Genomic DNA, 24,149 nt, shown 5'->3' with positions numbered 1-24,149 from the left:
TTATATATCATTCATATAATGACATCATTCAAAGTATTTTGTACAGTTTAGAATAGATATTTAGAAATCACACAAATACGCTCTTTTCCTACATTCTCTATGACATCTAAGAGAACTAATTTGTTTTCCCCTGTTCAGCAACTGAACTCCATTAAGCACATCATAAACTTACGCCATTTACGTAATCAATTTGCAAAATACCCTGCATTTTGTGCTCAGGTGCAAACGTCACAAAACATAATATATACAGCCATCATTCAATCGAATGCGTGATCAATGTACATTTATCTAGGATAGACAATATTCTCAGTGATTTTCACAATATAATTTGTACATATCTTTCTGAAAGCTTTGTATACTTACCTGAATTCTATACATATTTCTGTTCTTCAAGATAGTGATGAAGTGTTTGATCGCTCAACGGGTTAAGCGTCATCTTTAAACATTTTAAAGTATATAAGTCCAGCGTTATAAGATAAGAAAAAAAAAAACTCACCTGTGATATCTCACCTGTTGCGTAACAAGGAATATTCTTGAAGTATACTGATTATAGCATATGTTTAGAAATCATCTTTGTTTTTTAGCAAATTTGATCGCACAGATCTCAAATTGACAAAAAAAAAGGATTTAAATCGCTTCGCGATGAAACTCTTCAAATACAAGTAAACATGCACATTCTTGTAAACCAAGATATAAGAGAGACATACAGGAATCATGAAAACACACTTGTAAGATATGACAGCATACATTTAAAAAAATATATATATATCATGCACATATCATGTACCTTGCTATCCTTTGGATTTCTCCAATCTTTACTCATCTCTTATTTCTGGTTCCCTATGATATTGAGCATAATCCTTTGGATTTCTCCAATCTTTACTCATCTCTTATTTCTGGTTCCCTATGATATTGAGCATAATCCTTTGAGACAAATTCACCTTAAACCGAGCTTCAAGCAATGTCATCATCGCTGTCAGAAAAAAAAAAAGTGATGAAAATTAATGAAACAAAACAAATAAAAAAATAACATGGTACAGTAAACAAGAAGGTTCTATACTATTTGTTTGTTTTTTGTTCTAACTGTACTGTTCCAATAGGTTAAAAAAAAAACAAAGCAAATGTTTAGAACCTATTTCCCAGTTTAGTATTTTAATGACCATCAGACAAGATCTTATTCTTCAAGGAGGTTCCAGTTTATATGAATATTATTTTCATAACTGCTATTCATTGGAATGAATTATGGGAAAAAACAAAACAAACACCATCCTGCTGGAATTTCATTTGAATCTATGACGTGCAGTACATGTATAACATTGTGTAAATCAGAAAATGCCACACACTTTCAGACACTTAGAAAAGTACATATGTGTAGTATCCTTGATAAACACAGGAAAACCACTCTATGTAACTACTTATTCTACTGATATGACGGTTGGGCCTAAACATACATGAAATGCAATCTATTTTTCACATATTTTCCATTTCCGAGTTTTTGAGGCTAATATTTTCTATGACAGAATCATCAATAGCACTCGAGTTGCGGTATCCACTAGATTTCTATTCACTTATGCGTGACCGCAGAAGTAGTGCATTCTGGTCTATATCATTCTGTCAAATACAGATCACTCCTATGATATTCACACCGCATGTGCATCTCAAATAGGGTTAATCAGAACATACATGTACATGTAGCATGTAGTATATCTTAAATTTGTTCCTGCGTCACTTCCGTTTATAATATCATAGTGGTGAACAATTCTCCGATGCTCGTAGAACACAGAACATCCTACATAATAACATAATGCACATGATCTCTTTGTTAATGATATAAGATATAGGATATCAATCATAATGGGAGTACATGCATTGACGGGACGGCATGATAGAGATATCAGGTCCGATAAACACCGGCATTGAACCAGCACATGTCACTGCCAAATTTACTTTTTGGTCATTTTGGTCCCATTGGTGGCTGTGGCAACACACGTAGTGGCTCCCTGTGATGTTACTCAGTATATTTATGGTCATTAAAGAATCAATTTGCATGCTTTCAATATTGAGTTATGTCACAAGTGTTTGCATGTTGATCATGTGCTCAATATCAAATAAACATCTAACAAAAGTTAAAATATATATACTGTATATGACCATGGGTTAAAGTTAATACTGTAAGCATAACTGCCTTCCAAGAAGATGTGCTGTCATCTTGTATTGTCCACAGTACATTATATTCACTCCACTGTCAGTGAGCTTTTTAGAAAATTAAGCTTTTAACTTTCTCCTGGATATACAAATTGTATGACATGTATAACATATTTATATGTGCATATATCATATTTAGATAAAAGGCATAAGTGAAAAGCCCATCAGGAATGACAAACGAACAAAATAAATAAATAAACAAGGAAAAGTAGAAATTACGCGGTGCGTAATATATGTCCCCGCCGGAAGTAGCATTTTGTAGCAAAATGTGCAATATAGGTAAAAAATCAAGGTCAAAGGTCAAAGAAGTCAAAGGTCAAAATTCTGTGTAAAAGTTTTGAAGCCCTCACCTAGTGCCATCACATAAAGCAAACGGAATCAAAATCGGGTTAGAAATGGCGAAGGAGTAGCATTTTATAGCCAATGTACAATACAGGTCAAAAATCAAGGTCAAAGGTCAAAGAAGGCAAAGGTCAAAATTCTGTGTAAAGTTTTGAAGCCCTCACCTAGTGCCATCACATAAAGCAAACGGAATCAAAATCGGGTTAGAAACGGCGAAGGAGTAGCATTTTGTAGCCAATGTACAATACAGGTCAAAAATCAAGGTCAAAGGTCAAAGAAGGCAAAGGTCAAAATTCTGCGTAGAAGTTTTGAAGCCCTCACCTAGTGCCATCACATAAAGAAACGGAATCGAAATCGGGTTAGAAATGGCGAAGGAGTAGCATTTTGTAGCAAATTGTACAATATAGGTCAAAAATCAAGGTCAAAGGTCAAAGAAGGCAAAGGTCAAAATTCTGTGTAGGAGTTTTGAAGCCCTCACCTAGTGCCATCACATAAAGCAAACGGAATCGAAATCGGGTTAGAAATGGCGAAGGAGTAGCATGTTGTAGCAAAATGTACAATATAGGTCAAAAATCAAGGTCAAAGGTCAAAGAAGGCAAAGGTCAAAATTCTGTGTAGAAGTTTTGAAGCCCTCACCTAGTGCCATCACATAAAGCAAACTGAATCGAAATCGGGTTAGAAATGGCGAAGGAGTAGCATTTTGTAGCAAAATGTACAATATAGGTCAAAAATCAAGGTCAAAGGTCAAAGAAGTCAAAGGTCAAAATTCTGTGTAGAAGTTTTGAAGCCCTCACCTAGTGCCATCATATAAAGCAAACGGAATCAAAATCGGGTTAGAAATGGCGAAGGAGTAGCATTTTGTAGCAAAATGTACAATATAGGTCAAAGGTCAAGGTCAAAGGTCACGACTGAAATTCTGTGTAGAAGTTTTAAAGCTCCCATGTAGTGCTGTCATATAAAGCAAACAGAATCAAAATTGGCTCATAAATGACAGAGAAGTAGCAAATTGAAGATTTTGATCACACACGGACGCACACACGGACGCACGGACGGACACACGGACGGACGCACGGACGGACGGACGGACACACGGACACACACACGTACGGAGCCCGTTTCATAGTCCCCTGCTCGAACTCGTTCGGCGGGGACAACAAAAGCCAGCATGCACAGCAATGCACTACTGATAGACCCCATGGCCTAATCAGTGGTTCATAGTAAACAAGAAGAATAACTGGAGTGCAGAGACACAGCCTCAGACATATATGACAATAGGTGCCTCTGCACTCTGTTCCTGAAATATAATATATACATGCTTTGTGAGTGCATTGAGAGAAAGATCCGGCATAGATGTTAGTTCCAAAACATGGAACACCATAGGGCAATAAAATTACATGAGAACATAATGCAATAGTATGAAATGTGGCTGAGAATTCATTCAAGTTCCTTCCTTTGATTTTAAATCTCTTCTCCAAGACTTCGGTATGTTTTTTTAAACACTTCTCAGCCAAAGATATGCAAACATGCATACATACATAATGTGCACTTATACAGATGTACACAAATATATCACAGTGCAATATGTTACTGCTGTACTGTATATCACATAATCTTCACTGTGCGAACACACAAAATAGCCAGCTGTTGTTCCTTTAATCTGGAAAACATACCCAGGAGCATTCTTCATGATTAAGAATGTGAAGGTATTGAAACCACTTTCAAAACATTTTGGCTTAATGACAGTTCTCACTCTCATGAACACAAAACAGTCCACGCAGAGCAAAAAGAAAAGGTTTGAAAGATGAATTGGGTCCATGATTAAAACCTTATCACTTTCTATGTCCAAGGATGTTGTTGCCTACAACAGTATGTCAGCTTATAACATTTAGTTTTGTCTTGATTCCCAGGATGACAAGAAGTTAATTTTATCTAGATGAGGTTACTCCACTGCCTGTCTGAGTAATGGGGTGCAAATCCCCGCTGCTTGGGCAATTGACAATATAACTATATGATCATGTTCTTAATGAAAGGTACACCATGTAAGATAATTAAAGCTGATTATACACAATGTGTAAAACATGTTCTTCAATATGTTGTGTGACTCAAGTCGAGACGTTCTGTGAGACTATTACTGCGGACACTTGGGGTAACATACATATGTCGGGGATTTGAGAGTGTAATTCAATCTTATATTGTATGTTCAAAATGGCCTTGATAGATAAAGCATGAATCAAAATACAGACTGAGACTGGCGCAATCAAAATTGGACACAAATTCAGAAAATTGCAGGATTTCCACTTCCAAACATCTTCACAAAAGAGTTACACTAGTTGCAATACATTGTAAAAGAGAAGAAATGATGATGATATCAACACGTAATCATTACTTTGATATTTTGAATCCATTTTTGCTATCATTAGTACCATAATTATCATTCCTTTATCAAACTCCTCAGTCACTACAGTTACCACTATGACCATTACTCTGAATGACAATATCACCTGTCTTGTCAATATCTCAAGATGCTTCATTAATACAATGTATTACTACAAAGGGATAGAATACAATTGTTGTCTTAGTTTTGGCTGTGCCTTGGTTGTTTTTTTTTAATACATCTGATTGTCTCTGCATAATTACAACTTGTCATTTATCTTTTCAGTATTGGATTGATTTACAAAGTACACACCAGCTGCAATTGGAAAAGCTTTACACTTTTCATTTCTTTTCACTTTCAAGATATAAAATGTATCAGGGATTTGTGCTGTGCTTTGCTTTGATTTATTTAATTTGATTGTCATTGCAACTGCTTCCTTGTCTGTTTGTTTTTACAATTGTGTTTTAGAGGTTTGCCCTGTGCTTTGTTTTGATTTATTCAATTTGATTGTCACTGCAAATATTTCCTTGTTTGTTTGCTTTTTACATGCCATTCACCAGGTGAATGCTGATTCATTTTGATCTAACACAAGGCATTCACCATTGGTAAAGGTCGTAGTGTAATTTTTTTTTTTTTTTCTGAAAAGCGTTTGTCTACTCTCTCTGTTAAAAAACACTCCAAGATGCTTCTTTACTCAAGACAAAGCAGCGCAATGAATACTGAACCGTTACAAGTAAGAACGCATCATCACAAAAGCCTGTACTACAGTCACAAACGGTTTACATCCTTGTTTTGGTTTCTAAAACTTTCAGATTCTAAGCTCTTAAGATATGAATAAATCACCAAACCTATTTTCTTTTAAGGAAATGAAAGGTGGAGAAATGATAGGTGAGCCAGTCACCATAAAAAGAATAAAAACAGTGTTTAGAAAATCTATTTTGCACTTTAGAAATGCAGCTAACATGCAGGAAACTAAGAATTCTAAACAGAATTAAGTTCATCCTTAGCACTCAATTAACCAAGGACACAAGATGCAAAAAAAAAAAAAAGAGCTAAAAAAGTTTTCAACCTCAAAACATTTCAAAAGACCTTAAAGGTCAGGCAGGAGGTAGTTAAAAAGTCCAACTTCTTTAAACATTCAACAGATGTAAAATGTTGCTTTTAAAAAAAAAAATAGCAAATCTTGCTATTACTCGGCTTTATTATTATTATTATTTTTTTTGTGACTTTATCAGGATATCATTGTGGCAAGTCCAATATGATAACTTATCTCAATATGGAAGGAATCTATGAGTTTGAGGTATAGAATTTCAACTTGGTGAGTCAGAGCTTGGTGTGTTACAAGCAACAGATTGGGAAGAGTTGACTTTCTCTGCAACCCCAGAGTTGATAGCCTGCTGCACCCAATATTCTTTGTGTGTTGCTGGTCTATGGTGCAGAGCCCATTCCCTGAAGCATGCATGCAAGATCATTGCTACTCAGAATATGATGTAAAGCTCTTTCTATCAGGTACAAGCTGTGTGGAGAAATATTATAACAGTATTTATTTTCATTCAGCACAGTTCATTGCCTTTGCACATAAACTGTGCTCATCAGTCAGAGCTACGTGTAAATGAGTGTGCTCAAGGGAAATTTCACAAGGATGTACATGATAGCATACACTGATGGAATGAAATTAGAGATGAATATTTTCTCATCTTCCGTAAGCTGTATGCCATGAAAGACTGTTGTTCATCAGCTAAACAGAAACACACAGTATGAGTGAGGAAGTGACTCTTTGGCTACAGACCCATGTTTGTGCCTTCCCTTTCTCCACTGATGCAAAGTGTCAGCTGAAGAATCACAGCTCCCCGCTCAGCGGGGCATCAAGTCAAAAAATTCTCGAGATCACTACGAGATTGGCTTCGACGCTCCTCGTACCTCAGAGCCGGTGAATTTGAGAGTCCACGCGCATGCCCTTCAGTCTGCTGGCTACCACCGGCATGTCGATCAACCGCACGTAGCGAATCAGCTCATCCGGTGATGCCTTCCTGCCTCTCTCCTCTCGCCAGCGCTTCAGCACAGACATCGTCAAGGCATCCGGAGGGCTCCCTCTGTGTTGTCTCTCCATCTTGGTCATGTCGTCACGCGGAAAGCGAAAGACTCGCATCAGGTCATGTGCCTCCCTCTCACGGATATTGGCAGCGACGCAGTCAAACATCTTTCCAAGCAGTGCCTCTGTTGGAACAAACAGTAAAATGATACATATTGTATCATCAAGGTTTTAATTTCATTGTTGTCAGCAGGTCCAACTTCGCAATTCACATTTATCCCTTAAACTTGATTGGATTATGATTATAGATATATCTACATGGTGACACTATATTTCTCTCATTATCAACATAATTATTCTGTTTCGTATCACACAAGACATAAAAATTGCAAAATGAAAGAAGTAGCACCATCAAAAGTTGTACTTTTATAAATCTATTGGACTGTTTAACACCAAGGCTGTACGTAATGATAACCTAGTATGCTTCTACAACGCACTTCATACCTTAAGAAAAAAATAAATGTACCTGTCGATAATAAAGCACTGAAGTTACATACATGTACAGCAAAATATTGATTTATATATGAACCAAACAAATGTCATGATACAAGAACATGATTAACCATCGCACAAATCAGCATCCATCACTTATAGAGAAATGAAAGTAAGTTTTGATAAAGTACAGATAATAATGTGGCTTTAATCATGATGAAGAATCATTTAATGGAGTTTCAATGACATCAGAGAGCACTTCTGAACATGCAAGAGCTCAATTATGATTTAAAGGTAGTTAGGCTTGCAATAGTCTGATAGTTCTGATAGTATTGCACAGTAATCCTTCAGATCCAGGCTTACTTATCATGTACAATGTAATTTGTGATTTGAATGAGGTGTTAAAGGTGAATGGACAACACATGGTTTGAGTGACTGCAGAAATATTAGTGGAACACATCCGCGAATATTCGAGGAAAATTGGTCAATCACTTGAAAAGTTTTAATTTTGAACATTTTGATGCCGCCATTGCTGGATGAGAATACTATGTCAACATTTTGTGACATACTGTTTATTGTGAAATTATAGAGAGAATTCCACAAAATTTCATATCTTATGAAAAGTACACATTCCCTTGACTTGTTACTGACATATAGTACATGCATGTTAAGGGTAACATCATTTCCCATGTTTTCTGAAATACAAATAGGTATATTAGTCAAGTGCTCTTTTACTATGCTAGAAAAGTGAAAATACATGTATGTTGGCTTTCTTTATATTTTCTTCATATTGTTTTTCATAACAGATGTGATGTCACAGTGTTATAGTCTTTTCATCCACTGATTGCAGCATCAAACTGTGAAAATTCATTGCTTTTCAACAGATTGTCAGATTTTCCTAAACTTTCACTGATGTATTCCACTTCATTGCTACATTCACTCAATCCACACATATGCTGTACATTGGGTTTCATTGCCCTAAAGTTATAGCAATGCAAGGCATTAAAAAGGCTATTACCCCACACTGCAACCCACATTGTAACTCTTTGCTTAGAACAAGAAGGGAGTTTAAATTGGCAAAGGTCATGGAGGGACTCCCTTTTCAGTTTGCCATTGACTATACTCTGTCTGCCCCAGAAAACACAAGGTGTAGCACCACATTTCATGCCATACATAAAACCCATGCACAAAAATATCTAGACAGAAACTTTGCCCATAACGTATGTGCACGGACCACTCCCTGGCTGTGATGGTGTACAGTATTCAAATAGCACTTGTGTGCTATATTCAACAATGATGCATCTCTGCAGTACGTGTACTTTCGCTTGTAATTGCATTCTTTATCACTCTTGCCAAAAGCATTGAAACACAGGGTTACATTAGTGCATGCAGTCACTATCATTATCAGGGAAGATCGAGGCTCTTGGCTGAGATTCATTTCAGTGTATAACTTCAAACACACAAAGTCCTTGCCAATACCGTAAAACCAGATATGCTCGTATGCATTTTAATTTTGCGAGATTGGTGAGAGCCAAGATTCACAACATTGAAATGCATGTGAAAGTTCTTGTCTACATTACTGTATATGCACTGAATGCCAGTGGCAATTGGCAACAAATTTAAAGCCGCAAAAAAGGCTGTCGGCTCAAATTCGCGAAAATTTCATGCCACAAAAATATCTTGCTTTACAGTGTAACCACCTCAGTTATCAATTCATTATAGGGGAATCCACTCCACGTTCAAGTTTTAGATAGATGGCATAAAAGGTTAGCAAATCAAAAGCATGAACCACTCCATTAAGAAATTGACAAACAATACAAAAGTTAGCATCACTTTGAAGTTTCTCATAACTTCTGAGAAATGTGAAACCAGCCGAAGTCACATATAGGAAAATTAGAAGGAAACTTTTCGAATTGATGCAGACATGAACTCGAGAAGATGTATCCTGCACGACAAATTGCCTCAAGTGGTTTCAATTGAACAATTGGCAGAGATAATTGCTGCAACTGAATTACTGACAGCAAGTGCTCACTAATTCTATCAAATCTTTACTTCCCAACAATTCAACTTCTGTGTCATTATCCTGCCTTATTTGCATAGTATGATTGTGACAGATATCTAAGATATTTCTCAAAACATACCATATTATTCTCTATGAAGAATAGAATTACTTGTCTCCCTCTGTACAAATGTATTTGTAAGATCGCAACTACTGATCTATAATTTAAGAAACATATCAGAACTAGAAATGTCGCTTTGGCGACTGGTATGCCTCCGCCATAATGCATGATTTTCCCAATAGGTCTAGATAGTACATGTGGACAATGTGTGATTACATTTTCACAAAATTGGCAAAATATTGAAATGACAAGTTTGTCACAAATGTGTTGAATGTTCACCTTCCTTGACCTAGGTTTAATTGGATGAATAGGAGAGCATGTATCTAGGGATTTAAGGACTTTAACTTGACTTTGACCCATTCATACATTTAGGCATTGAGTAATTTTCAAGGTACAGGTGTGGAGAAAAAGTGCAATTTCTGAATTGAATAGTAAATTGTTACCATTTTCATCTGGCCCTTGACCCTAAAATTCATAAGATAATCACTTTCAGGTAGAACATGCATAATATGTACTAAGTTTCAAGATAACTTGAGCCACTTCGAGATATGGAGGAAAAAGTTAGTTCAGCACTTTCACTTGATCTTTGACCTTTTGACCTTTGAGGCAAAAAAAGAAGAAAAAAAAAACTTTCCAAAGAATTTCTATTAGGTTACACATGCATACACCAAGTGTAAAAAAATAATAACCCTGCTGGCATTGCATAAATATGAGGGAAATAGTAAAATTTTGAAGTGTTGCACTTGACCTTTGACCCCTGACCTTTGACCCCATGAACCCTACATTCTCTAGATAATCACTTCCAGTCAGTACATGTATATACTATGTTCCATGAAGATACCTTGAACAATTTTCCAAGGCACGGAGAAAAAAAAGAAGTTTTGATATTTTTACTTGACCTTTTGACCTTTGACCTTTGACCTCATGACCCAAACTTTCACCAGAGAATCTTGATTGGGTAATACATGTATACACTAAGTTTCAAGAAAATATCTTCAGGCATTCAATAGATATGGCGAAAATAGTGAAATTTCATGTATTTGACCCTGACCTTTTGACCTTTGACCTTTGACCTCATGACCCAAACTTTCACCAGAGAATCTTGATTGGGTAATACATGTATACACTAAGTTTCTAGAAAATATCTTCAGGCATTCAATAGATATGGTGGAAATAGTGAAATTTTATGTATTTGACCTTGACCTTTTGACCTTTGACCTTGAGCATGTGCACCCAAAAGTTGATAGGCACAACTTCACCCCCTAATACACATACATGCCAAGTTTCATTAGGATACCTCAACAGGTTTTGATAGTTACCTTGTCCACAAAATTCATTACGGACGGACGGAAGGACGGACGGACGGACGGACGGACAACCCGAAAACATAATGCCTCCGGCACCACTTCGTGGCGGAGGCATAAAAATAAGGAACCAGCGGGATTCTAATATGTCATGTAGTGTTTTCCGGGCAGTAACAATACCACCTACATGTATCCCTGGTTGCCAGCAGAGACACGATGAACTTTGTATAGTAGAACAAATACCCAAGCTCTCAAATTCTGATATTGTACATAAGTCTCTATTTTAAACTTTACTATGATTTCTTTTTTTTTCACCATGTACTACAGTGCATTATCATTCTTTTCGTTTATTCGATATACAGCAGGATAACCCAATTAATCATGATGCTCTTGTTCAGAGAGAGACAAGTGATAAAGTCTCCCCCCCCCCCCCCCCCCCGCTTTAATAATCTTTCACTTTCATTAGTTACGTTCAGACGGGAGCCCTTAACCTCGAGGTTAGGAAACTTCGAGGTTAGAGCTTGTAGTTAGGGACCGTGAAGACGCACTCGTAGTTAGCAAACCTCGAGGTTTGCTCGATGTTTCGAGCCACGAGAAATCTTATGGTTAGCGCTCTAACCACGAGCCGCAGGGGGTCCCCACTCGTAGTTAAGCACCGTGTGGACACAAAAAAACAACAAACTCGAAGTTAAGAGTGACCTCGCCGTGAACTCCAGCCCCCACAATTTCCCTCTGCTTCCAGGTCAACCTTCCAAACGTGCACCACAAATACACTACACGTGCGCCCGAGGTGAAAAACCTATGACGCACATCACAACAACATCATCTTTTCTTCCCATGCGCTTGATCTCTGAAACTGAACACGTCGATCTCGCTGCTGTATTCTATATTCTTCTCCGACGCTAAAAATTTGTTTTTGACGAATATCTTCATAAAGCATAAAGTCATCAGTGCAGTGCTATCTCTGCATACTATGACAGAGGAAGCTGGTGCCGCCGTTGGGAAAAAGAGTACCAGTAAGCGAGTCCGACAGGGTTGGACTAAAAAAGAAATAGATGCCTTGTTAGCAGTGTGGGCTGAAACTTCCGGTTTTGTGGGTTTAACATCGAGTGGGACCCACTCTTAGTTACGGGGGGCAGAAGCTTAACCTCGAGGTTTCATAACCTCGAGGTTTCATAACCTCGAGGTTTCATAACCTCGAGGTTAAGATTCGTCGTGTGGACACACGTTGTAGTTAGAGAGCAAGAGCTAAACCTCGAGGATAGGGCCTGCCGTCTGAACGTAACTATTGACTGTATCATTCATTCTACTGTAGCTTATTTATTGTTGTTGACTCTTTTTTTTTTTTACAGTAAACTCATTAATAAATAGAGTGTGTGGATTTTATCTTCAAGGGTGAAATAAGCCAGTCCCAACTCTGCTGTTTATCCCTTTCTGTGCCAGGGACTTTGGACAATGTGTACAAAGCTATGCGGTTTTCTGTGCCAATCAATACTAAAAACACACACAGGGTTAAGAAAGGAATGGGCAATTCCCTCATAGTCAGCTTACCCTCACGTTCTGCAGCCTTCTGCAGGAAGCTAGTGATGGGGTCCATGGCACCACCCTCACAGACTTCACAGGGTGGGTAGGCCAGGGGGTTCTCATCCAGGCATAGTTCCTTCAAGCTCTGCAGCTGCTCAAAGTGCAGTGGAAGGGACTTGAGGTGGTTCCCATCCAGCTTCAACACCTCCAGCCGACGCAGCTCACAGAAGACCTCCGGAAGGCCCTCGAGGCGGTTGTCGGAGGCAGAGAACACCCGGAGGTTGCTGAGGGCCTGGATGGTAACCGGGAGCCCGGACAGGAGGTTGTGCTGAACGTAGAGCTCCTCCAGATCTGAGCAATAGTGCAGGGCCGGTTGTAGGAAAGTGGCCTTGATGCCGTTCTCCTGGATGTAGTGCAGCACTTTCAAGCGAGGTATCGTCCAGACCTCGGGAGGAAAGACTTGGAACTGGTTGTTGGAGAGGTCCAGCGCCACCAGCCGCTTCAGTTTGCAGACCTCCTCGCAGATCTCGGTCAGCTGGTTGTCGGACATGCTCAGTGAGCGCAAGTTCACGAGAGAGCAGAGCTCGGGGGCAATGGCGGGAAAAGCGTTTTCGTTCAGAATCAACTTCTGAAGATTGTTAAGCCTGCGTATGGCTGTGGGGACGGATGTAATCTTGTTTCGGCTGAGATCCAGGAACTGAAGTGTGCGCACATCGCAAATTTCTTTTGGGAAATGATCCAGCCTATATTGAAAAGATGTATTGACAGAGAAAATTACTTCACAGAAAAAGTGGTCATAAATCAGACAGCGATACCACAGCAGTACGCAAGTCATCTGTGCCAAAGTGGAGGCATCATACGCAGAGAATGTCATGAGCAAGTCATGAGCAAGTGTTAGTGTCTCATCAAAGAAGACTTAAGGACAGGAGTAATGACAATTAGTTCAATGCATATTTTTGTTGTTGTAATACATTGTATTGTTTTGTAATCGGTATCGATTACAAACATGTGTTATTGACAATTAAATTTTATTTGTATTGAACTGAATTGAATTAACAGTCACCACAATCACCATCGTGGGCTTCTAGACACCAGGGTATGTTACACTGTGGTACTTCAAGAACTTTATTACACATCATAACCACTGAGGGTCACAGTAATAAGCCATTGGTTAATGCATTTACATTCCACTCTATGCAGCCCATTTCTTGCCCTAATGCTTGCTTGCCAAGACATCCTCACAAATTTATACATTTGTATTGAATCAATAGTTACCATCCTACCACAAACACACTCATTTGACTATATACCTAAGTGGGAAGTGGCCATATGATCAGTTTTACCATCTTTCTGACAGGCAGATGAAGTGCAAATGACCTATAATGAGCAATAAATGAGGCAGAATCTTTTCATCAACAGGTGTAGTCAAGCATGCAAGCCCATACCACTGACCCCTTGCTGTGCTTTGTTCAGCCATTGGCACTCAAGATGGAGTGCTTTCTCCATCAATTGGCTCAGAAAGTAACCATCAATGAGTAGATGAGTTTTCTTTATCCCTTTAATCCCTATTGTACCATCATGGCCTTCACCCCTTTTGGATGCTGCTATACCCAGGTGGGCTTACTCGCTAATCTCATAACTAGGTCAAGTTTGTATGGCTTACAGAATGCTAATGAAAAGTCAGCAAAGCTACATTGTCAGTGCCTAAGCACTTAAAGGTTTTAACAATATCCACCCAGTTGCCATTACACTGCTTTGTGTTTTATGTTACAACACAAACGGCTCTTGCAGATCTTTGCGATTCATATGCTTTCATTTTACTTGACTTTACTTGCTAATCCACAACTAGGTCAAGTTTGCATGGCTTACAGAATGCTAATGAGAAGACTTGGCAAGCTAGCTAAGCTACATTGTCAGTGCCTGGGCACTTAAAGGTTTTAACAATATCCATCAAGTTTTTTACACTTCTGTGGGTTTTATGTTACAAAACAAACAGCTCTTGCAGATCTCTGCAATTCATTCCCGTACTTTCATTTTACTTTACTTTACTTGCTAATCCACAACTAGGTCAAATTGGCATGGCTTAAAGATTACTCCTGAACATTGTGGTACTTGATAAAGAACTGTGCACATCATGATCACTGAGGGTCATGGTGATAAGCCAGTGCTTAATGTGTTTGCATTCCACTCTATGCAGCCCATTCCTTGCCCTAATGCTTGCTTGCCAAGACATCCTCACAAAGTTTATACATTCGTAATCAACAGTTACCATCCTACCACACACTCATTTGCATATTCCTAAGTGGGAAGTGGCCATATGATCAGTTTTACCATCTTGCTGAAAGGCAGATGAAGTGCAAATGACCTATAATGAGCTTTTAATGAGGCACCATCTTTTCATAAATGCATACAGTCATGCACGCAAGCCCATACCACTGAATCCTTGCTGTGCTTTGTCCAGCCATTGGCACTCAAGATGGAGTGCTTTCTCCATCAATTGGCTCAGAAAGTAACCATCAATGAGTAGATGAGTTTTCTTTATCCCTTTAATCCCTATTGTACCATCATGGCCTTCACCCCTTTTGGACATAGCTCTACCCTGGTGGGCTTTATAATAGTACTTGCTAATCCACAACTAGGTTAAGTTTGCATGACTTTCATAAAGAATGCTAATGAAAAGGCTTGGCAAGCTAGCAATTAAAGCTACACTGTCAGTGCCTGGGCACTTATATAAATCCAGTTGCCATTACACTTCTGTGTGTTTTAGGTTACAACAAAAATGGCTCTTGCAGATCTTGCAATTTATACCCGTACTTTCATTTTACTTTACTTTACTTGCTAATTCCACAACTAGGTTAAGTTTGCTTGGCTTTCAGAATGCTAATGAAAAGGCTTGGCAAGCTAGCTAAGCTACATTGTCAGTGCCTGGTTTTAACAATATCCATCCAGTTACCATTTACACTTCTGTGTGTTTTATGCTACAACACAAATGGCTCTTGGAGATCTTTACAATTCAGGCTTTCACTTTACTGTACTTGCTAATCCACAACTAGGTCAAGTTTGCATGGCTTATAAGATAACTAATGAACATGCTTGGCAAGCTAGCTAAGCTACATTGTCCGTGCCTTGCACTTAAAGGATTTTAACAATATCCACTCAGTTGCCATACACTTACACTTCTGTGGCTTTTAGGCTATAACACATACGGTTCTTGCAGATCTTAATGATTCATGCTTTCACTTTATAAGTTTGACACACAATACATCACAGAATATATGAAGAGAAGCAATGTTACCTGTTGTTGGTGATTGTCAAGCTCTGTAGATTTACAAGATGCTTGATCTCCGTCGGCAGTCGGCTCAGGAGGTTGTCGTCGCAGGACAGCTCCTGGCAGTTGCTAAGGAGGCAGGCACCGGGTGGGAACTTGGCAATCTGGTTGCCATGGAGAGACAGCGATGCAACCTGGAGGAGAATGTCAATTGTTTGAGATATCGGGCTAGACATCTGATGAGAATTAATATGTTACAAATTACCAAGCATGACACTGATAAGAGATTGTGATACATTTTCATAAATGCATATAATACCTAAATATTATATTATATATGATAATTATGTATCATATATTATATATCATATATTATGTATTATATATTATATATTATACATTATATTTCATATTATATACCATATATGAATACATATATAATACTCAAGAAAATCATGAAAATATGAGAATTCAACTGTCTGTGAGGTATAAGTACACATGAAAATCTAGAATCTATAGGCTCATTTGGATAACTGCAAAAGAACCAGCTTAGTCATTGGAGTGTGATACATATAATATTAGACTCCTTTTATCTTTTCCATGCTAGAATATCAGTGACTGAACACTAATTCAAAAGGAACAGTATCTCCACGATGAGCATCACAACATTATATACCATAAATACAAATGATTTAGCACAATATTCAGAACAGACCAAATCAAATCTCTTTTTATAGATAATACAAGAAAGATAAAACATACAACTTGTATATCTTATTCCTCTTCTTTCCATGGACATAGCAGATAAAAACTTGTGTATAAATCAAAGAGATGGCTGTAGTTGTTACATGCCTATGGGACATCATCCTGGATTTGTTTCTGATATTCACTCTCACATTATCTCTTATTACAGGTCTTATTCCCTATCTTTTTGTCCCCCACTTAATCTAAGTGCCGTTCTACATGTCACTGCCTTTAGTCAAGACAACTTCTGTAGAACTGGTGCTATCAGAAGTCCACATTAGCCACAAATTTGATTTCTTGGAAAAGGCTGTGTTGCTGAAGAAATTAAAGATAGTCTTCACATGAATCCTGGCGGAAATTACTCTACATGTATAGTAAGGGTACTAGGTCTCGCGCAGGCACCTAATGATCGCGCATAGCGTAACTGCGTATAGCAAGCGATATTACGCGTAGGACTAAGCGCAAAATTTGCCGATACGCCCATGGAATAAACATACCTGACTTACCGCTCAACATGAGAAGGAAGCAGGTAAGAAATTTTGATTTCCAACAAATTTTCCACTAAATTTCCATTTTTTTACCTTGTACAAACCTACCTTCCCTTAAAATCTGTTCTAAGGATGTTGTAGCCTAGACGTGTCGTCTCGCTTGTCTCGTTCGTAGTCGATAGAATTCGTAATTTGTTCGATCGATCGTTTACCACGTAATGTCATCATACACAAGAACAATGTATGCTGCCAGCTACGCTGAAATACTGTTAACAAATGTTGTTTTAAGTCAACTTTTTAACACAACGATTATAATATTACAAAGGAATAAATATTTCAGTCTATCGAAGTTGAAGTGTGATTTCAATTTGAATTTGCTTGTGATTTCTTGCGCTAACTTGTGATATATTTGTGACAGGGGAGGGCCATAATGATACTGAAGAAAACAAATTAGATGAGAGTGTGACAAATAGGTGACGAAAATGAGAGGGTGACGAATGGGTAAGCACACACACAAACACACACACACACACACATACAAAATATATGTTCATATTTTACTTTTTTTCCAATATATATTACGTGTATATTATTGGTTAAAGTGATGAGAAATATTGTAAGAAAAATTTATAAATGAAAATCATTAACGATTATGAAAATATCAATGATAAAAATAATGATAATAAGAATGATAAAATGATGATGGTGGTGGAAGTGATAATAATAATAATGAAAATGATAATGATGATGATTTTTTTTCCATAATCTTTTATTGATTCCATATTCAATACAGTTTCATGATAAATCAAATCACATGTATCATAGAATCCACGATTCAACAAAACACAATTATAATGAAATCAAACCAAGCTGTACTTTCAGCAGAAACAGTGCATTCGTAAAGAATATACAACGCACCGAAAAAAAAAACAACATACACTGCTTACTTACTTTCATTAAAATCAAATGGAGCTGTCCTTTTAGCATGACAGTGCATTCATAAGAAAAAAAAAAAGAATCGAGCTGTACTTTCAGCATGACATTGCCTCATAAAAAAAAAAGAAAAAAAGATGATTATGATGATCGATGATGGTGGTGGTGATAATAGTAATAATGATAATAATAATAATAACAATGATAATACTGCTGTTGCTTAACAGGGACAAATTTAATATCAAGTGAAAAAATATTCTACGAGTACGAAAGCCGGAGCACGTTACAGCCGCAGAGGGGCAGACACTTTCACGCATGAAACTACAGAGGGCAGCTGCGCGATCTTTACATACCCCGAGAAATTGAACGCATAAAAAAAAGTCCGACATACAAACGGCGACAGCGCACTACTCCGTCATCGTATCATCAGGAGATTTTGGGAGGTGATTTTTCTGCATTTTCGTGATATTCATTGAGAAATTCAGGTACGATTATGGAATAACTTCTATTATAAGATAATTTCAAATTTTCGTGCGCGATATCTAGACCCCTCAACCATACATGTAGGACAGTCAACTTCATGGAAAGTTTGGTATATAAAAGTGGGAGCACTCGTAAACAAGGAGAACTTTCACCACCCGGATCTCACCTGTTTAAGGCTGGCAATTTCGATGGGAAGCCCAGAGATATGGTTGCAGGAGAGGTCGCACACCTGGAGCTCCGGAAGCAGCGACATATCATCTGGCACCGTCATAAGCTGATTATTGGCTGAAATTATTCACAAACAAAAGAAGTCACCCAACATGGACTTGGCACTGATAACAAAAGCTATCACATACATTTTGCTACCCCCATGTCACGCAAATTCAGACAGGACGAAGCAATGTCAAACTGGTACAGTATATATGCAGCCTAATACAGTGGAAGGTGGCATGGTTTTAGACTCCAGGGAAAAAAAAAAGCAGAAAAAAAGGAGATTGTGGGTTTTAACTCGCACAGAGCATTTACATTCATGCAATCAAGCGTAGGCAGGTTTGACTACGAATATGCGACTTGAATATGAGGAAAACATGATTTCTAATTCCATCTTAAAGCAAGCAGAAAAAGCTTGCTAGTTCTAAAGATGTAAGGGTAAAATGTGATTATGTGATTCCTCAATGACTGACCAGGTACATACATAATGGTCTACTCATATTTTCCTTCTACTCTCTCTCTGCAGTGTCCATTTTATTTCTTGGCCTGTTGGTATAGTTTGTTTGTTTTTGTGACAGAATGAGACATGTACACGTAGAGACATTTAAATTAGTTGATTAGAAATCACACACAATTTCTGTGTTGATTCATACCTGCATAAAACTCCACCAGCTGGAAAAGTCTGTTCATGTTTTCCGGCAGGTAGCTCAGATTATTGGAGCTGACGCTGAGGAACACCAAATTGGAGAGCGAGGAGATCTCTTGCGGCAAAGAGTCCAGCTGGTTATGGTTCAGATCAAGCACGCGCAGCTTTTCCAGCTTCTGAATCTCCGGGGAAATCTCCTGGATGGGATTCTGGCCCAGGTACAGCTCTTCTAGCTCTGGCAGCCAGTAGACCTGGATGGGGAGGAAGTGGAAGTTGTTGCGTTCCAAGTGCAGCTCCCTGAGATTGAACAGGTATTCAATGTCTGGAGGCAACGTCTGTAGGTAGTTCCCAGAGAGGCTGAGTTTCACTAGCTGGTCTAGGAGGCAGACCTGCTTGGGCAGCCACTTCATCAGGTTGTTTTCCATCTCCAGCACCTGAATGTTGCGCAGCTGGGACACATTGGTGGGCAGCGTGGCAAGCTTGTTCTGCGACAAGAAGACACACACAAGTTCTCGCAGGTAGCAGAATTCACTCGGCACCACCACCAACTGATTGTCAGAGAGGTCGATCTGTTGGAGAGAGGAGAGTGTTCTAATTTCTGTGGGGATTTCTTGGATGTCATTACCACTCAGGTCCAGGATCTCCAGCAAAGGAAGTGAACAGATGCTCCTCGGGAATTCCTCAAGGGCACATTCTCTCAGAATGAGGGTATCAAGCTGCTGCAGATAACTGAGTTCTGCTGGAATGCTATACAATGGGATGCTGCTCACAGCAAAGTGGTTCAAGAAGTCTAAATCAAACGTGTCCGGTGGCACCTCCACAATGCGTTCTTCTGACAAATCGAGGCAGAATTTACCTCTTGTGTCGCGATACACAAGAGTACTGACATCGAGAACCACGGTTTCCTCCGCTTGACACTGGCCTGCATCGCCTGCCTCCTCTGGTGCTGTGTCATTGTCAAATGAGACTGTCTGCATCTCCGTAGTACTGGTGCCATTGTTAACGGGAGGCTCTTCTGCACCACCGACATGATGATCTTCTTTGCCATCTTCATCTTCGTCTCTGATGGTAGAATCTTCATTCTCTCTCGTCCCATCTTCAACAAGATGTTGTTTTTTCCCCTGACACTCCTCTCCCTTCAGCTCTTCTTCATTGTTGTTGTCATGGCTGAACTCCCCCAGTCCTGTATCATCTATCTCCTCTATGGTTTCCAAATCCATTCCTAGCTGTTGGGTTTACTCCTTGTTTCCTATTTTGTAGAATTAAGACAGATAGAGATTTTAGAAAAATAAAATTTAGGAGCCTATTGCAGTTTAGTTTCTGTTTTTTCTAATTGTCAGCTGATTCTCATTCCCATGAAAACCATTTAGAACTTTTAATAGAAGGCCTAATGTTACTAATTTCTAGATCTAGTATAGAACCCCTTGCCTTGTCTAACCGTTACACAGATTTAGAAACTAGTGAGTAGTGTGCACATCACTATTTTTATTTGCAGGCCCTAAATATTCAATGTTACGACTGCATCGTCATACTACTGACACGTACTGTCACTCACACTCAGCACAGTCTGTTTAGTTCGGAAAGAGCTGCTATTTAAGTGCTCACAACAGACTAGGCTCTAACGTTAGCCGGTTAGATAGATCTATATTCTAACACTAACGTTACAGTTAGCGTAAAATTTCAGGAGAAAGAGCTGCTTCAGGGTCAGGGATTATATCTCACTTCTCAGCTCATCAAAGTTCAAGATCTATTCTATCGTTTGTGTTTCACAAAGGAACCAGGTAATCCTCTTAAGTCCTATTCTTGTGTCCGGGCAAACACATTTGCAGCAAACGTATCGTTCAAGGTTCACAGGTCACGGTACGTCAGTAGACCTTATCAGGGAAGTCCGGACTTACAGGAAAAGTAAGATGCGGGACTATTATTTGCCCAACCCAAAATTGCCATCGCGATGCAGCCAGTTGTCGCTCCACACACTACTCGTAGAAAACCAACGACCAAAAACGCTTACATCAATATATTTCATGAATGTGGTGGTGCATTGGGGTAATTAAGATCGACTCGACGGATGGCTAGAGTTTCTCATGGCATCCATGAGATAAAATAAGTAATTTTGACATACCATATTTGCAGTAAAACAGCGACAGCTCGAGAGGCGGCGTCGTCGTAACTGGGCAACTGTGAAGAAAATAGGTCGAAGGTCAAACCTGAATTGGTTAGTCTGTCCTCCAGACGCTTTATCATTCTAAACTTATCAACCTCGTTTTGTTTCGTTGCACGTGCATGGAAGACGACTCGAAAGGGGGTGGGGTAAGGGTTGGGGATGTATCCCCCTCCCCCTTTACCCAGCCCATCCCTCCTACACATTCGTACTAACGTCTCTGTGTTATTGGTGTGTTGTTGTTATTGGGGTTTTTTCAGTATAATTACAGTAATAGGTGGTACGCTATATGAAATATTTTTCTCTTTTTTCTTTTTTTTTTCTTTTTCTTTTTTTTTTTTGGGGGGGGGGGTGTTGGTTTGGTTTGGTTTGTTGCTTTTTTTCTAGGGGAGGGGGTTCATCTATTTAAATAATGGGTTACAACCACAGAAGAGTAAGTGATTTTTATTATTATTATTATTATTATTATTATTAGAGTGTTCACAACTCTATACTTGTGAACGCTCTAATCTAAAGAAAAAAAAAATCTGATAAATCTATGTCCATCATTCCCGTAGAAATCAACTACTCAGTATACTGGTTAGAATAAATGAATATGCAATACATCAAAACGATATATCAAATGAAATAACAAAAAAAAAATAGAACCACCACCAACATTTCCCTCTGTATATTCCCTCATCCGCCCCGATCTTATAGGAACATATCTCCATGCATGCAGAAAATATCAAATGGTTTTTATGTACATTATTTTGTTGCGGTACAAGTGATAGATTTGGCGTGTAGTGATAAGAATGTTATAGGACCTATAACAAACAGAGAGTGCTCGATTCACTCCACACGATCTCGAGTGTTTGACTTATATAGCCTATACATGAAATGTAAGTGAATCTAGTGAAGATCATAGGGTTAACGTTTGTTTAGACAATGCGATTGGAGTAATACCTATGATAATATAATAGGCAGTAATCAGGGGATCACAACTATAGAAAAACATGATGCATCATGCAGTGAAGAGCCCTCTATAGGCAAACTGGCGAAATGTGTTTGTTTGTTTGTTTGTTTGTTTGTTTGTTTGTTTGTTTGTTTGTTTGTTTTTAAGGGAGTGTTAAAAAGGAGAGGCAGAAACTGAAAGTGCTGGACTTTTTAAATGTCTTTGTAGGGAAATTGCAGAACAGAGAAGAAAAGAAATCAAAGCACATTGTGAATTTGGGTTGTTGTATAAATATAGGAAGTAGGTCTATCAGACCAGATAAATCCAATAAGGTTGCACAATTTATGTATCATGTTTTACGTCATCGGGATGTATAAAGGGCCTATAAACATGTCAAGGGATCTTAGAATAAAACTGAAGAATAATCTGAATTTAATTTTAAAAAAAAAAATGTTATAGATTATATCAATTTGAGTGTCCCAAATGTAACTCGATTAATCATCGCAAAGAAATATATCGTAATTGGGGATCTCTCAAAAATGGGTCTATTACATAAAACATCAAAATATTGTATAATCCATCCTGTTTATTTTCATCATAATATATTCATTATTCCTTTTGGAGGGGTTGGTTGAACTTTTTTATTGTTGCGACCAGTCGTGGTGCAGTCATTCAAAGTTTATTAGATGAAAATCGGGTTTTGAATCGCTGAGACATCCAAAAACAAAGTAAAACAAAGCGATCCTAATTAAAGATGTGTCCCACCTTTTACCAAGAATGCTCCGTTTTGGATATTTCATCAAATTTTAAAAGGATTTTCATTAAAAAATGTTGAATCCCTCTTTGAATACATGTTCTTTCATATTTCATGAGAGGTTATTCATTAATATCTCACTAGAAATAGAAACGTGAAGTGAGGTCTCAACCACACTGAACTATGCATTCCGTTGTGAAAGTTGCTGAAAGAAATTATTTTGTCACGTAGCGTACGTTGCATCACTAAAATAATAGTTATTCATCTTTGGACTTCATGGGTTTGAATGGAGGAAAAGTGAAAAAAAAAGTGAATTCAAAACGTTTTGCTCGCGCAATGAATTTATGAAAGCATAATTTCTCATTGTTCCAGAACACTTGCCGGACTTCAATTTCACGTGTCCAGTGCAATCGGGCTAGCGCCTATAGCACCTTGGTAGAATTCATTTGCAAGTATTTTGCAAGATCTTATGTGAAATTAATGGTTATTAGCTGTTTTCTGTTGGTCTATATCTTGGCATTGATTAACTTTGAAAATCCATCAACATCATCAATTTGAACAACAAAACAACTATGACCAAGCAACATTATTCCACCCACTAGGCTATGGCAATTGTTCTCACACGGTTGAATGTTCATATTGCATATGGTATACACCCCCCCCCCCCCCCCCCCACGGTACTGCAGAATACGGCCCTAAAATACTGAGTACGATATGATGCAAGTAGTGCAAACTAGTATCGGATTCTCATTAGTCTGAAGTATGAACACACTCACTCGTAGACGTAGCGGGCAAAATGTTGTTGTTGTTGTTGTTGTTGTTGTTGTTGTTGTTGTTGTTGTTGCTGTTGTTGTTGTTGTTGTTGTTGTTGTTGCTGTTGTTGTTGTTGTTGTTGTTGTTGTTGTTGTTGCTGTTGTTGTTGTTGTTGTTGTTGTTGTTGTTGTTGTTGTTGTAGTTGTTGTTTTGTGTTTAGTGGCGTTTTCCGTTCTCTTTGGAAAATGTACACCAAACGCCGCTCTATAAATTTCCTTTCCCCTTCCTTTTTTTTTCTTTTTTATTTCACACAAAAATGTAAATAATAATAGGAGTCCTTGTTCAGCGCTGTCAGTCCCATATTTCAGCACACGCACACACA

The 24,149-nt window shown here is 38.4% G+C and overlaps 1 protein-coding gene across 1 annotated transcript; it reads right to left on the bottom strand.

Annotated features, from left to right (window-relative positions):
- Positions 1 to 6,151: 6,151 nt before the first annotated feature.
- LOC140245215 (uncharacterized) lies at positions 6,152 to 20,142 on the bottom strand. The gene is made up of 5 exons (XM_072324803.1): positions 19,173 to 20,142; positions 18,476 to 18,594; positions 15,689 to 15,855; positions 12,421 to 13,136; positions 6,152 to 7,138 (listed from the first exon to the last, which is right to left on the bottom strand). Exons 1-5 carry the CDS (start codon positions 20,140 to 20,142, stop codon positions 6,843 to 6,845), a joined length of 2,268 nt encoding a protein of 755 aa, XP_072180904.1. The 3' UTR covers positions 6,152 to 6,842.
- Positions 20,143 to 24,149: the final 4,007 nt, after the last annotated feature.

Source organism: Diadema setosum, chromosome 22 (assembly GCF_964275005.1).
Source record: "Diadema setosum chromosome 22, eeDiaSeto1, whole genome shotgun sequence".
NCBI lineage: Eukaryota > Metazoa > Echinodermata > Echinoidea > Diadematoida > Diadematidae > Diadema > Diadema setosum.
This window is presented reverse-complemented; position numbering and strand designations above follow the sequence as displayed.

What these genes read in the sequence shown, in the direction of transcription:
- LOC140245215 (XM_072324803.1), bottom strand. Translation starts at nt 20,142, where the DNA reads ATGCAGACAGTCTCATTTGACAATGACACAGCACCAGAGGAGGCAGGC. An exon ending in GCTGGTGGAGTTTTATGCAG is followed by an intron (nt 18,595 to 19,172) that starts GTATGAATCAAC and finishes GAATAATTTCAG; the next exon opens with CCAATAATCAGCTTATGACG. An exon ending in TTGACAATCACCAACAACAG is followed by an intron (nt 13,137 to 15,688) that starts GTAACATTGCTT and finishes TTTTCAATATAG; the next exon opens with GCTGGATCATTTCCCAAAAG.